Source organism: Hemicordylus capensis, chromosome 2, assembly GCF_027244095.1.
Source record: "Hemicordylus capensis ecotype Gifberg chromosome 2, rHemCap1.1.pri, whole genome shotgun sequence".
Lineage (NCBI taxonomy): Eukaryota > Metazoa > Chordata > Lepidosauria > Squamata > Cordylidae > Hemicordylus > Hemicordylus capensis.
In genome coordinates this window covers 213,838,842-213,853,006 of record NC_069658.1, presented here as the reverse complement: position 1 = coordinate 213,853,006, position 14,165 = coordinate 213,838,842, and the positions used below count along the sequence as shown (strand labels likewise).

General features: G+C 47.5%; 1 protein-coding gene across 1 annotated transcript in view; it reads right to left on the bottom strand.

Annotated features, from left to right (window-relative positions):
- The window catches only part of POLRMT (RNA polymerase mitochondrial), a 47,649-nt gene that overhangs the window by 14,651 nt on the left and 18,833 nt on the right, over positions 1-14,165 (bottom strand). Inside the window, exons 12-16 of the mRNA XM_053299736.1 lie at positions 13,264-13,386; positions 10,506-10,685; positions 8,418-8,504; positions 6,777-6,890; positions 1,075-1,127 (exon numbers count right to left, since the gene is read on the bottom strand). Of these exons, the coding sequence (XP_053155711.1) occupies positions 1,075-1,127; positions 6,777-6,890; positions 8,418-8,504; positions 10,506-10,685; positions 13,264-13,386 (557 nt within the window). The remainder of the gene's footprint in view (positions 1-1,074; positions 1,128-6,776; positions 6,891-8,417; positions 8,505-10,505; positions 10,686-13,263; positions 13,387-14,165) is intronic.

The window sequence follows — 14,165 nt, the reverse complement described above, 5'->3', positions numbered from 1 at the left end:
CACCCTGGAGGAAGAGGCATCTTAGAAGAGACACCGCCCCTCTCACACAAGGACCCTGATGCCACCCTAAGCTCCCTGGAAGAAGAGGCATCTTAGAAGAGGCACCCCCCCCCTCACACGAGGACCCTGATGCCACCCTAAGCTGACTGGAGGAAGTGGCATCTTAGAAGAGGCACCCCCCCACACACACACACACGAAGACTCTGATTCCACCCTAAGCTCCCTGGAGGAAGAGGCATCTTAGAAGAGGCACACCCCCTCTCACACAAGAACCCTGATTCCACCCTAAGCTCCCTGGAGGAAGAGGCATCTTCGAAGAGGTACCGCCCCTCTCACATACCCTGATGCCACCCTAATCTCCCTGGAGGAAGAGGCATCTTCCAAGAGGCACCCCCCTCTCACACGAGGACCCTGATGCCACCCTAATCTCCCTGGAGGAAGAGGCACCCCCCCACACACGAGGACCCTGATGCTACCCTAAGCTCCCTGGAAGAAGAAGCATCTTAGAAGAGGCACCCCACACACACACACGAGGACCCTGATGCCACCCTAAGCTCCCTGGAGGAAGAGGCATCTTCGAAGAGGCACACCCCCCTCTCACACGAGGACCCTGATGCCACCCTAAGCTCCCTAGAGGAAGAGGCATCCCCACTCACGTGAGAGAATGCCACCATCTTAGAACAGGCAACCCCCCTTTCACTCGCACACAGGATGCATCTCCTACAATGGCATCTTCTGCCATGAGACTAGCTGGGTGATTCTGGGCCAGTCACTTCTCTCTCAGCCCAGCCTACTTCACAGGGTTGTTGTGAGGAGAAACTCAAGTATGTAGTACACCGCTCTGGGCTCCTTGGAGGAAGGGCGGGATATAAATGTAAAAATAATAAAAATAAATAATAATGTGCGTCATCTGCGAGTGAAGTATGCATTCCAAACTACTGCTCCAGTCACACTGTTCTAATAGACGAGTCAATCAGTTCAAGCTCATTTAACTAATCGGCTAAGATTTCATTCAACAGGTGATGGCCCCAGGCTCACAGAAGAGGAAAGATGTCCCCTAAGCTTAATACTCACTGGCTGGTGTCGTGCCGTGACTTCAGACTAACCGTCTGCAGGCTGTTCTTAAGCTGTTTGTGATAGGAGAGAAAAGATGAACCGTAGGTTAAAAAGAGACTGTGGCAGGTGAGAACTGACAAGGACACAAGAGTTGCAGGCTGCTGAAAGCAAACGCACAATATAATAGAATAAGAGCATTTTTGCAATGAGAACTTCTCAGCCCCCAAGACCCGCAATCATATTCCCTGTTAATAAATTCTACTATACAGTTTATCGCAACCAATCCCTGCCAGGAAAGCTTGTTTAAGTAGTTCAAGACATTTAAGAGCCAGCATGGTCTAGTGGTTAGAGCACTGGACAAGGACCGGGGAGACCCGAGTTCAAATCCCCGTTCAGCCCTGAAACTCACTGGGTGACTCTGGGCCTGTCGCCTCTCTCTCTCTCTGAGAGAGATTATTATTAATCATTAGAGATTATTATTATCAGACTAATCTACCCTCAACAGAGTTGTTGTGGGGATAAAACACAACCATACAAATACAAAGAATATGTATATACTGCTTTTCAACAGAAGTTTCCAAAGTGGTTTACATAGAGAAAAAATAAAGAAATAAAAATGGCTCCCTATCCCCAAAGGGCTCACAATGGATAGGGCCAGTTGCTCTCCCCCTGCTCAATAAAGAGAATCACCACTTTAAAAAGGTGTCTCTTTGCTTAGTTAGTAGGGGACCATGTAGACTGTTCTGGGCTCTTTGGGGAAACAGGGATATAAATATCATAAAACAAACAAATCTGGGGCAATAAATAAAATCATCCTGGGGCGGTTTCAGCCAAAATCACCCACTCAGATGTATCACTGTAGCCATAAAGGTTACAGGAGTGCTTTTTAGTTTTAGTTTTAGTTTTAATCAAAAGGGAAAGAGACGCTCCGGGAGTTGGATCCTGCACTCAACGTCACATCCCGCTCCCCCGCAGGATGGCAACATGGACCCAGCAGCAACCTACAAATGCATCTAATTTTTCCAAAAAGATCTAGCTTCTGAAACGTAACAATACTTACTCCTGGAAAGGGATGTGAAGGCCCCAAGCTGTCAAGAGCAGGTGAATAACATTTGACAAAACCAGCAACACTGATGCAGATTAAAGCTTTTCTTCCAAAGCGAAAATTGCTTTGCAAATTTAACAAGATAGCCTTTCGAATTATTTTCAGCTGAAGCCCCCAACTCTACAGTTATGTTCTATCTTCCTTTTAAAATTTATTTATTATGTATTTATTTATTTCTCATGTGGGGGTGGGGGGGATGAGGGAGTGAAGGAAAAACAACAAAAGTTAAATCGGATATATTATTGTTCAGAAACACTTCTGTTGAAAAGTAATCTTGCTTACTGCGGTTGAATACAAGATAGTTTTATCAAATAAAAATACAAATAAAAATAAATTGTTTATTAAAAAGGAGAGTTTGTAAGATCAAGAGATGGGAGACAGAAGAAATCTCTAGTTATGAATAGTGGTAGCCTTTATTATTATTATTATTATTATTATTATTATTATTATTATTATTATTTTGATTTCTATACTGCCCTTCCAAAAATGGCTCAGGGCGGTTTACACAGAGAAATAACAAATAAATAATCGATGATCTTGAATCGATGACTGGGACATAAATTACACAACAGAAATAAATACTGTCAAATGGCCTCCAATATTATGAATTGATCTATTTTTAAAGAAAAAAATGATAGCATGATTCCCATTCTGTCTGTTGTAAGCCACTTTGAGAACTTCTTGAAAAATGGCATAAACAAACAATAATGCTGCTATTTTTATATTGGCACATGTAATTTCTCTCTTTGCCTCTTGCTGCAAGCTTAATTTACTAACGCATTATATTTAGGTTTTCTGTGTTGGGGGTAATTTGTATGAATATTTAAAGAAAAAATTAGAAGCCTCATGGGGGTGGAACAAAAGCCGCACACCAGTGGGGTGGGTGAGTGGGCAGCCACAATTTTGGGTCCGTCCTGCCTTCTCCTGCCAGGCACCGTGTCTACAGGAATTATCTCCTCATTATTCTCAGTCAATGTCACCTTGAGTTCCCTTCCGCTGACTCATGCCTTTGCCACTGCAAAATGCTGAGTCACTGCCTCTTATACAGGGGATGCTTGCACGCGTGTGTGCCTCCGTCCCTGCGTTCACCCCCTCCCACCAAATCCTGCCTTAAGCATTATCCATTCCCCCACCAACGCTTTTTTGTAAGAGAAGGAATTATCCAAGTTAAAACGGTCCTGTCATGGCTAATTGGTGAGCCCGAAAGGATGGCGTTGTGTAGATTCTTTCTGCCTGAAAGAACCGGAGCTGCCGATTCATCAAGTCCTGAATCGGACAGGAGAGAGCTAAACAGGGCAGGCATAGATCGCAGCAATCTTGCAGAAGCTTCTGTCGACTCACGGCCCGCAGGGCCTCCCCGGTGGGAGAAAGACCATTAACCCCATAAATCGGCAGGGTAGAGAAAAACAGTAATTGCCTGCCAATAAAGCCCTTTGTGGAGGCCTCCACGCGGGCACAGGCAGGGAGCACCCGTGCAACCACAGACTGCGGGAACGGAACGGAGACAAATTGGTCATTAAGTGAATTTTCTGGGTGAAACGCAGCTGCTTTTGCAGAATGTTGCCATGTTCCATCTCTTGGGAGCAACTGTGGGAGGAAAGGAGCTCAGAAAGGTTGCAAGACAAGAGGATAATTTCATAATAGATGCTTTGGGACCTTCCTATTGCCTTCCCTGCTAAGCTGTGGGTCAGTGAAAGTCAAAAGGTGAATGGTGCAGAGCCAGAAAGGGCAAGATTCTCTCCACCCACCACCCTCCTCTTTGAACCATCTTTTGTGGTCTCAAGTGCAGACCACAACTCGGGGCAGGGGGGTCCACTCATTGCAGAAGGGTAGCACAGTGTAGTGGTGAGAGCAGGGCTGCACAACTTCAGCCCTCTAAGTGTGGTGGGACTACAACTCCAAGCATTCCCAACCACAGTGGCCAACAGTCAGGGATGATGGGAGGTGTAGTCCAGAACAGCTGGAGAGCCACAGTTGTGCAGTCCTGAGTTAAAGAGTTGGATTATGCATGGGGTTCAAAGCCCTATCCAGCCATGATGCTCACTGGGCACCCAAGCGGAGCCAGCCACTCTCTCTCTCTCTCTCAGCTTAGCCTACCTCACAAGGTCGTTGTTATAACGGAATAGGGGAGGGCAAGGGAAGGCAATGCATACTTCCCCTGAGCTGCTAGAAAGAACAGCTGGATAAAAACATGCGGACAGACAGACGGCCAGTTCAGGAATGACAAAAGAAAGTACCAGCCTATGGAACTCTCAGCCACAAGATGGGGTAATGGCCATTGGTGGGGACGATGCAAGTTAGGATCCACTGGTAGACTGGTGGATTATTTGCAATAGGAATACTTCCTATCAACGTTCCTTCTGACAGGGATTCTCAGACGCTGTTGACCTTCAGTTTGTTCCAGTTCCAGTTTGTGACTCCTGAGGATGTGGACCAGTTGATTGGAGCGGTGCAACCTACCATCTGTTCTCTTGACCCTTGCCAGACATGGCTTATACTATCTGGCAGGGAGGTTGTAGTAGAAGACCAGGTAGAGATTATAAATGCGTCTCTGAGAGAAGGTAGGATGCCTCCTTGTCTTAAGGAGGCAATTATTAGACCACTTCTAAAGAAGCCTACCTTGGATCCCTCAGAGCTGAGTAACTACAGGCCTGTCTCCAACCTTCCGTGGTTGGACAAGGTAATTGAGAGGGTGGTGGCCTCCCAGCTCCAGACACTCTTGGAGGGGATAATCAGACCCATTTCAGACTGGCTTTTGGGCAGGCTATGGGGTGGAGACTGCCTTGGTCGGCCTGATGGATGATCTCCAACTGGGAACTGATAGAGGAAGTGTGACTTTGTTGTTCCTTTTGGACCTCTCGGTGGCTTTCGATACTATCGACCATAGTATCCTTCTGGAGTGTCTGAGGGGGTTGGGAGTGGGAGGTACTGCTTTGCGGTGGTTCCGCTCCTACCTCTCGGACAGGTTCCAGATGGTGTCCCTTGGAGACTGTTGTTCTTCAAAATCTGAACTTTTGTATGGTGTCCCCTCAGGACTCCGTATTGTCTCCAATGTTGTTTAACATCTACATGAAACCGCTCAGAGAGATCATCAGGAGATTTGGTGCAGGGTGTTATCAGTATGCTGATGACACTCAAATCTACTTCTCCATGTCAACATCATCGGGAGAGGGCATAACCTCCCAAAATGCCTGCCTGGAGGCAGTAATGGGTTGGATGAGGGATAACAAACTGAGACTGAATCCAGATACTGAATCCAGAAGTACTCATTGTGCGGGGTCGAAACTTGGGAGATGGGTTTGATCTGCCTGTTCTGGGTTGGTTGGTTGGTTGGTTGGTTATTTATTTATTTATTTATTTATTTATTTAATAAATAATAAATAAATAATTCCGGGGTTATACTTCCCCGGAAGGAACAGGTACGCAGTCTGGGGGTGCTTCTGGATCCAAGCCTCTCCCTGGTGCCCCACGTTCAGGAAGTGACCAGAAGTACCTTCTATCATCTTTGGCTGATACGCCAGCTGCGTCCATTTCTTGAGATAAACTACCTCAGAACAGTGGTACATATGCTATTAACCTCCAGACTGGATTACTACTATGTGGGGCGGCCTTTGTGTGTCGTCCAGAAACTACAGCTGGTTCAGAATGCGGCAGCCAGGTTGGTCTGTGGATCATCTTGGAGAGACCATATTACTCCCATATTGAAAGATCTACACTGGCTGCCGATAAGTTTCCGGGCAAAATGCAAGGTGTTGGTTATAACCTATAAATCCCTAAATGGCTTGGGCCCTGGGTATTTAAGAGAACGCCTTCTTCGCTATGAATCCCACCGCCCATTGAGATCATCAGGAGAGGACCATCTGCAGTTGCCACCGGCTCATCTGGTGGCTACTCGGGGACGGGCCTTCTCCGCTGCTGCCCCCAAAGCTTTGGAACACGCTCCCTGCTGAAATCAGAGCCTCCCCATCTCTGACAACTTTTTAGAAGTCTTTAAAGATGCATCTATTCACCCAGGCTTTTAATGTTTTAACTTTTACTGTATCATTTATTTTGTTTAAAATAATGTCTTAAGTTTCCTGTTGTCATTTATTTTAACCAGTGTTTTAACTTTTTCTGTTTGTTTGTTTGTTTGTTGTAAGCCGGGCAGTATAAAAATGCTAAATAAATAGATAAATAAATAAATACCATCATCCCCAGTTGCAATGGCCTTTGGCTGGGGATTATGGGAGTTGTAGTCTGCTTCCTATTCACCCCAACTGAGTTGCAGATCTCTAGTAAATCCGATTTAGATTTCTCTCAGGTGCAGATCCCCCCCTCCCCTGCCTCCGAGTATGTTGATGAAGGAGGGGTTAGAACTGAGAAAGGAGTCCTGAAAAGAGGCACCGACTTCTCTGCTACTGAAGTCTCCCCACATGGGTGTCATGAGGGGAGAGTGCAGCTTCAATCGCTCAGGTGACATTTAGTCCTTGGGGTCCCAAATCCATGCTGGCGGGAGTCATAGAATCCTCGGAGGAGGAACATATGATGCGACGCCACCTCTCCGATCCAACTCCCACCCTGGTTCTGCAAAGCATGTTTCCAGGTTCACAAGCAACCTCCCGTCCTCTGGGCTTACCAGCGTTATCTTGGAGCGATGGTAGGGCTGAATGACGGGGAGACCCAGGGGTGTCACCCACTCCACTGTCCGCCCAGATCTGGCAATCAGCCGGGCGCTCTCCGTTAGCCAGCCCTGCGGACAAGAAGACAGTGCTGGTGAATACGACTGCCGTGTACTTCAATTTGGTCTAAGTTCAAACAGCAACATTTGGGTGGGGGGAGGGGGAGGAGATCCTGTCTCTCATGCCAAAAACGTTCCTGGGGGACCGTAGCCAGAGCTGCAGAGCAGCTAAAAACCAGCATTGGGATTATCTTCTAAGAACATCCCGGATTTCACAGGCCCCAATAAATGATGCAAATAGCTACATTTGCACAAATCCACAAATGTCTCTCTCTTTTGGCCACAAAGAGGGACAAGCAGCCAGAGCTGGGAAAAGGCATCTGTGTACCCTTGTCAAAGTTTGAAAAAATATGGCCCCAGTGAAAGTATGAACTGCACAATTTTACTTCTCGAAACGGGTTCCCGATTTCCGCCCAAGATTCTCTGCCCAACATCTAATGGAGGAGAGCTGGTCTTGTGTCAAAGTGGTAAAGTGTGCCGTCAAGTTGTACTGTCCACACAGACTGGCAGCGGCTTCTCCAGGGCTGCAGGCAGGAATCTCTCTCAGCCCTCTCTTGGAGAAGCCAGGGAGGGAACTTGGGACCCTCTGCATCACAAATTGTCAACTATTTGTGCTGTACTGTCTACTGAAAGGAGACCTTCATTTCAGCTCCTGCAGCCTGAAACATCCCAACATATGTCATTGGGGGGGGGGGGGGAATTTTCTGATATTAAAAACAGGTTTATAAAGTACAGCACTAGCTAAAGTTGTCATTCGTTGTGTCCTGCATGGCTGCCTTGCTGGCCTACTCCTCATCCTGGTTAGGAACACAGGGAGCTGCCTTCTACTGAGTCAGACCCTTGGTTCATCCAGCTCAGAATTGTCTACCCAGACTGGCAGCAGCGGCTTCTCCAAGGTTTCAGGCAGGAGTCTCTCTCAGCCCTATCTTGAAGATGCTGCCAGGGAGGGAATTTGGAACCTTCTACTCTTCCCAGAGCGGTCCCATCCCCTAAGGGGAATATCTTACAGTGCTCCCACTTGTAGTCTCCCATTCAAATGAAAACCAGGGTGGACCCTGCTTAGCAAAGGAGACAATCCATGCCTGATACCACAAGCCCAGCTCACCTCAGGCAAAGTGCTAGAAATTCTTGCCCTGTGATCCTGGGGAGCAGGAATATGCTCAAAATTGTCCTTGGCCAAATCTCTACTTGAATTTTGGAGTTCTGTATTGCATGGCCTTGTTCCCAAAGAAGAACCAATGTAATAGGAATCCTCCCCCTTTATTTTATTTTTTTACTTCCAGATTTGGTCCAGATTTCATTTTGGACACTGGGTGGCAATCTTAAAACAGTTCGCTGTTAGGGTGATGGATAAGTAGCATTCAGCACTGGCTGAAGTTTCTGAACAATCTTCAAGGCAGCCCCAAGCAGAGTGCATTGGTGTAGTCTAACTGGGATGTGACTATGGTTGAAACTGGCTTCTCCAGATGAGGTAGTTCCCACACAGACTGAAACTGTACGAAGTATCTGATTTTACAAAAATAAATATCAACTGCTTACCTGGATTTCTCGAGTTCCAGAGAACATTTCCTTGAGGCTTTTAAAGACCTGCCGGACGAGGTAATAAGACGCTTCCCAGACATACTCCTGGACAGGAGAAAGATAAGATTAGGGGCAGAAATGGGGCATCTCAGAACAACTACACCACTTTCCGTCCAGCCAGTTTTCTGCAAACAGCAGAATTAACACAGGGAAAATATTCTCCTGGACTCCACATTTCAGATTCCCAGGCAAGAAAACACTCTAGATTTAGAAAAACAGCATGATGGGAAGATTACTGGGCTGAAACCTTCTCCTTGGTATTGTATCATGGTCGCAATGTAGAATTAAAGGCACCAAGGGATTGTGAGTGCATGGGGGTATTAGGACCCTGGGGAAAGAGACAAGAGATTATACAAATGACAAAGAATTTAAAAACAAAAACCCGACTGTTCATTGTCCAGAGGCAAGACTTCCTAATTCCTTTTTAGGCCTCTTTTTTGTCTCTCGGGCTTTTCTCCACTCCCGGCTTCTTGTCAAAGGAAACCATGGGAAAATCCAGGCCTTTGGATGCCAAAACACAGCAACAGAGACAGGAGTTCCCACTTGAAGTCCAGATTTATTTTGCGTAGAAGATTAAGTTCATTTTTAATTAAAAACAAAAACAAAACTGGCCAGCCAATGAAAATGTGAATTAAATTGCATTTGCGTGTGGACATGTGGCGCTTTTGCCCCAAGCAAGATGTCAAGTCGACTCTAAGCCAAACCAGAAGTTGGTTGGCGTGTGGCGGTCTAGGTTTTTTTAAAAAATAAGTCTAGGATGGCTAAAGTCTAGCTCAAAGGAAAGGGTGGGGCTAGCACAGTATGGAAGGGGGTCAATTAGCTGTGCGTAAGAGATGGGAAGACAGAGGCATGTCTGAGCAGAGTAGCCACGCACAAACCGAGCCCTAGCTCCTGCTTTGGTGGGCTATGCCTGGGTTTTGTAGTCCTATCCCCTTCCTGACCCCATCATCGTCTTACCTTGGAACAATCCCACGTCTTGGGGTGGCGATTCCCCATCATGACAGCAGCTGGAGGGAAATTTCTCCTCCCTGAGCAGCCCCACAGGGCCAGCATGGAGCGCAGCCTCAAGATACATTCCAGCTCCGCTAAACTTTGCAAGCAGGGTGCTCTTCCAACGGGGAAGCCCACAGCCACGCCGTTTCCCCGTCACCACCAAGAGGACCCGTTTAGAGGGCTTCCCTTTGCCAGATTATTTTATTTTATTTTATTTTATTTATTTGATTGATTGATTGATTGATTTCTATGCCGCCCTTCCAAAATGGCTCAGGGCGGTTTACAACAGGACAAAAGCAATTAAAACCAGTTAACCATGAAAAGCAAAACGATAAACACAGAATAAAACCAATTAAACATGCAAACAGCGAAAAACCCTGGAAAACCAGGGCAACCATTTAAAACAATTTAGAACAGTTTAGAGTAGTTTAAAAAAACTGGAAGGCCAGGCCAAACAGATAGGCTTGAAGGGTTCTCCTGAAAGACAGTAATGAACTCAAATTACGGATTTCTGCCGGGAGTGCGTTCCACAGCCCAGGAGCAGCTACAGAGAAGGCCCGCCTCAGAGTTGCCACCAAACAAGTTGGTGGTAACTGGAGACGGACCTCCTCAGACGACCTTAATGTGCGGTGATATTAATCTTAGATATTAAGCCCATTAAGATATTAATGGGCCTTTCATAGAATGGGTGCTTGTCTGCGCTGCTCAGAAATTAACCTTGCTGGGAGCGGCACTGGAAATCCAGGGAACAGCGGCCATCTCCCAAACTGGTCTGTGGGCAAGCCCAAAGAACCACAGGCACGGTTCTTTCCCGTTCACTAGGCTGGCACCTGAAGATTGTGAGCCCTTCGGGGACAGGGATCCACCTTATTTATTTATTAATTCTCTACGTAAACCGCTTTGGAAACTTTTGTTGAAAAGCGGTATATAAATACTTCTTCTTGTTGTTGAAGGCCGGATCCTGCACCAGGCCTGTGAGTTAATGGCGATCTGAATATGGGTTCCCCGGCCACAACACTTGAATCCCGGAGGAAAGGAGAGGGTGGGGCTAACCTGGGGGAATTCGTCTATCTCCTTGAGTCGCTTCTCGATCTGAAGGCGCCCCCCGTAGCGGGTGACTCCGTACACCACCGTCATGACGGTCTGCTTGACCACCTTGCGCTCGATGAAGCCTTCCAAGAGCTGAGCGATCTTCACGCCCTGCTCGGCGTCTTGCTTCCGGAACACCTCCACCTGGGACAGGCAAAGGTAAGAGCATCAGAAGGTCCCCTTCCACGTTTCACCCAGGTGTGCCATCTCAAACCCCAGCTGGCAGCAATTTGGGGTTGGGGTGGAGAAGAAAAGATCACACCGTCGTGCCGCAGCAGCAAAAAAGGCAAATGCTATGCTGGGGATTATTGGGCAAGAGATTTTAAACAGACTGCTGGTGTTATAAATGCCTTCCTACGTATGGTATCTAGGGTGTGGCCACACTTGGAATAGTGTGTGCAGTTTAAGAAAATACAGTTTGCATGCAGAAGGTCCCAGGTTCAATCCTTGACATCTCTAGGTAGGGCTGGGAAAGACCGGAGCCTGAAACTCTGGAGAGCTGCTGCCAGTCAGAGCAGACAGTCCTAAGCTAAATGGACCAAGGGCCAGACTCAGTAGGCGGCAGCTTCCCATGTAGTTCAGGTTTCCCCATCTGCAAAATATACTGCAGAGCTGAAAAGGGGCAACCAAAATGGTCAGCTGGCCGGATCATCTGAACAGCTATAGCATTCAGGGCTTCTGACTAGAGAGAGAGAAAAAGTGACAAAGGATGTATAATCAAGATTTATTCAAATGAAGTGTTCTGCAGAGGAAGTGGAGAAAGAGTTCTTCCTCTCTCAAAATACTAGGGTCACCCACTAAAACTGGCTAGCAGGAGATTTAGGATGGAGACAAGGAAATCTTCACACCATGCCAAAGTGATTGGTGGAACTCCCTGCCACAAGATGTGGCTATGGCTATCGGTTATTAAGAGGTACACTGCGTCCGAGTATGGAGGATCTATATTTAGAGCTCATTTTATCTCTCCTGTTCTTTGTTTATGCCCAGGGGATTCTGTTGACTTCCAAATTTTTATATTAATTGCAGACTTTAGCACTACAGCTACTGAAAATACAGCTAAGTTCTGAGCTGCAGCCATAAGAACAAGGTCAGATATAAGAACAGTGGCTAAGATGTGTTCAGTTAAGGAACTGTTCTCCCCCCCACCCCGCCCTACTGTGTAAAACTCTGCTAAATTTATGCAAACTTTATGTATTTTAGAATTAGACCAGGTTCTGCTCTTGTTAGTTAAAATAACAAACCTAAAATAAAACTGTTTTGCTTTTTTATTATCTGTGGACTGAAAAAAAAACTATTTCAGTTGAGGCCATGATAACTAATTCATTCACTGCGCCACCAGGGAGCCCCTGGTGGCGCAGTGGTAAAACTGCCGCCCTGTAAACAGAAGGTTACAAGTTCGATCCTGACCAGGGGCTCAAGGTTGACTCAGCCTTCCATCCTTCCGAGGTCGGTAAAATGAGTACCCAGAATGTTGGGGGCAATATGCTAAATCATTGTAAACCGCTTAGAGAGCTCCGGCTATAGAGCGGTATATAAATGTAAGTGCTAATTTAACAGGGAACTAAACAAACTCATGAGGCTCGAGGTTGATGAAGCCTCCAAATTCAGGGGCTGCGAACCACTGAAAAGTGGCTGCGGAGAGCCATCGTAGGAGAGAGTTAGTCACTTCACTCCTGACTTGGTGGGCTTCCCAGAGGCATCTGGTTGGCCGCTGTGGAAAGAAGGAACCTGGAATCGAAGGCCCTTCAATCCAGCAGAGCTCCACTCACAAGGGCAGTCTACCTTTGATTGCCGAATACTTGGGGGCTCCATGTTTTGAGCCAGCAGGGCAAGAACAACATGGGCGGCTTGCGCTGACCTCAGAGACCACACCTAGTCACTACTTCTCATGCTCCACAAACCACCCTGATTTGCATTTGAATGGGAGACTACACATGTGAGCACTGTAAGATATTCCCCTTAGGGGATGGGGCCGCTTGGAGAAGAGCACCTGCTTGCTTGCCTGCAGAAGGCCCCAAGTTCCCTCCCTGGCAGCACCTCCAAGATAAGGCTGAGAGAGACTCCTGCCTGCAACCTTGGAGGAGCTGCTGCCAGTCTGGGTAGGCAATCCTGAGCTAGATGGACCCATGGTCTGACTCGGTAGAAGGCAGCTTCCTATGTTCCACCAGACCCACCTTCTGTTCCCAGCAGCAGCCAGCCAGATCCTTCAAAGAGCTCATAGGCAGGGGACAACTGGGGCTCCTTGGCCTGTCCCTAGGCATCTGGTGCTTTGAGGTAGACTGCTGCTGAACACCAAGGCTCTATGTAGTCATCAAGTTTCATAGGGGTCCACAGACATCTATCACGAATGCACAGAATTAACTCTCAAGAGTTTGGGCACTTCTTTTCTTTGGAGGACCTGTCGACCACAAGAGTCCTCAGGACCACCCACAGGAAAACAGGAAGCTGCCCTATACCGAGTCAGACCCTTGGTCCATCTAGCTCAGCACTGTCTACACAGACTGGCAGCAGCTACTCCAGGGCTGCAGGCAGGAATCTCTCTCAGACTTCTCTTGGAGATTCCAGAAAGGGAACGTGGGGCCTTCTGCATGCAAGCAGGCAGTTGCTCTTCTCAGAGTGGCTCCATCTCCTAAGAGATGGCTCACTCAGGTAGCCTCCCATTCAAATGCAAACCAGGGTGGGCCCTGCTTAGCAAAGGGGAGAATTCATGCGCCTTCCTCACCTGCTGAGCCACCCCGCTGTAGACGTCCTGAGGAACACTGCACGGTGTCAGGTTCACCGAGGAGGCGCCAATGACGTCACGCCCGAGAGCCGCGTAGTGCTGGAGCCCATTACAAGAGCCATCCTGGGAAGAGAGAAGGGCCGTGAAGAGAACTGGCATTCATGGTTGAGAGAGAAAGGGTGCCGAGTTTGAGTTCCTGGGCTCCCATGCCACTAACCTTCCCATCAAACCGTGACAATGCGTCTTTAAGGCCTGGTCTACGCATGCAGCAGGGGATGGCAAAAGGGTCCCGAGGGGGGAGAACGGGTTGCAATGCTTTGGACTCTACATGGGGAGAGTCACACTACTAAATGCTCCCTTAAACCCCCTCGCAAGCAGAAAGGTAGCGCTGCAGGGAACGGGCTGGACACCAGTCTCATCACCCTGATGCTCTAGCTTTCTCCTTGCAGGGAATGTGCTTTTTATAGCAAGGGGGACATTTTTTTAAAATAAAAGGACAGCCTCTGCCCACCTGCAGTAGCACAATCTGCTTTATTGCCTTATTCTATTTATGAAATGTGGCCTGAAGCCCTTCTGAGTTGATGCCCATGAATCGTAGGAGGCAGAAGAGGCAGACCCATGCACAAGATGGGGGGATGCCTCTTCCAGGAAGAGGCCTTCTGTGACAGAGGTAGGCATCCTCTAAAAATAAATATTTGTTTCCTCCCCCCCTTTAGAAAAATTCCTCTCTCTTATTTGCAAATGAAGATTTTGGTAATTTGTATCTATCTATATATTTCTCTTAGGTGTGCCCATCGTTAATCCCATGTGTGGCAGCTCTTGGGAGAGTTTGTGAGCGAGCTGCTGGCAGGGGAAGAGGAAAGCGGCGGTGCCAGATAGGCAGGTGGGCAGAAAATTACGGC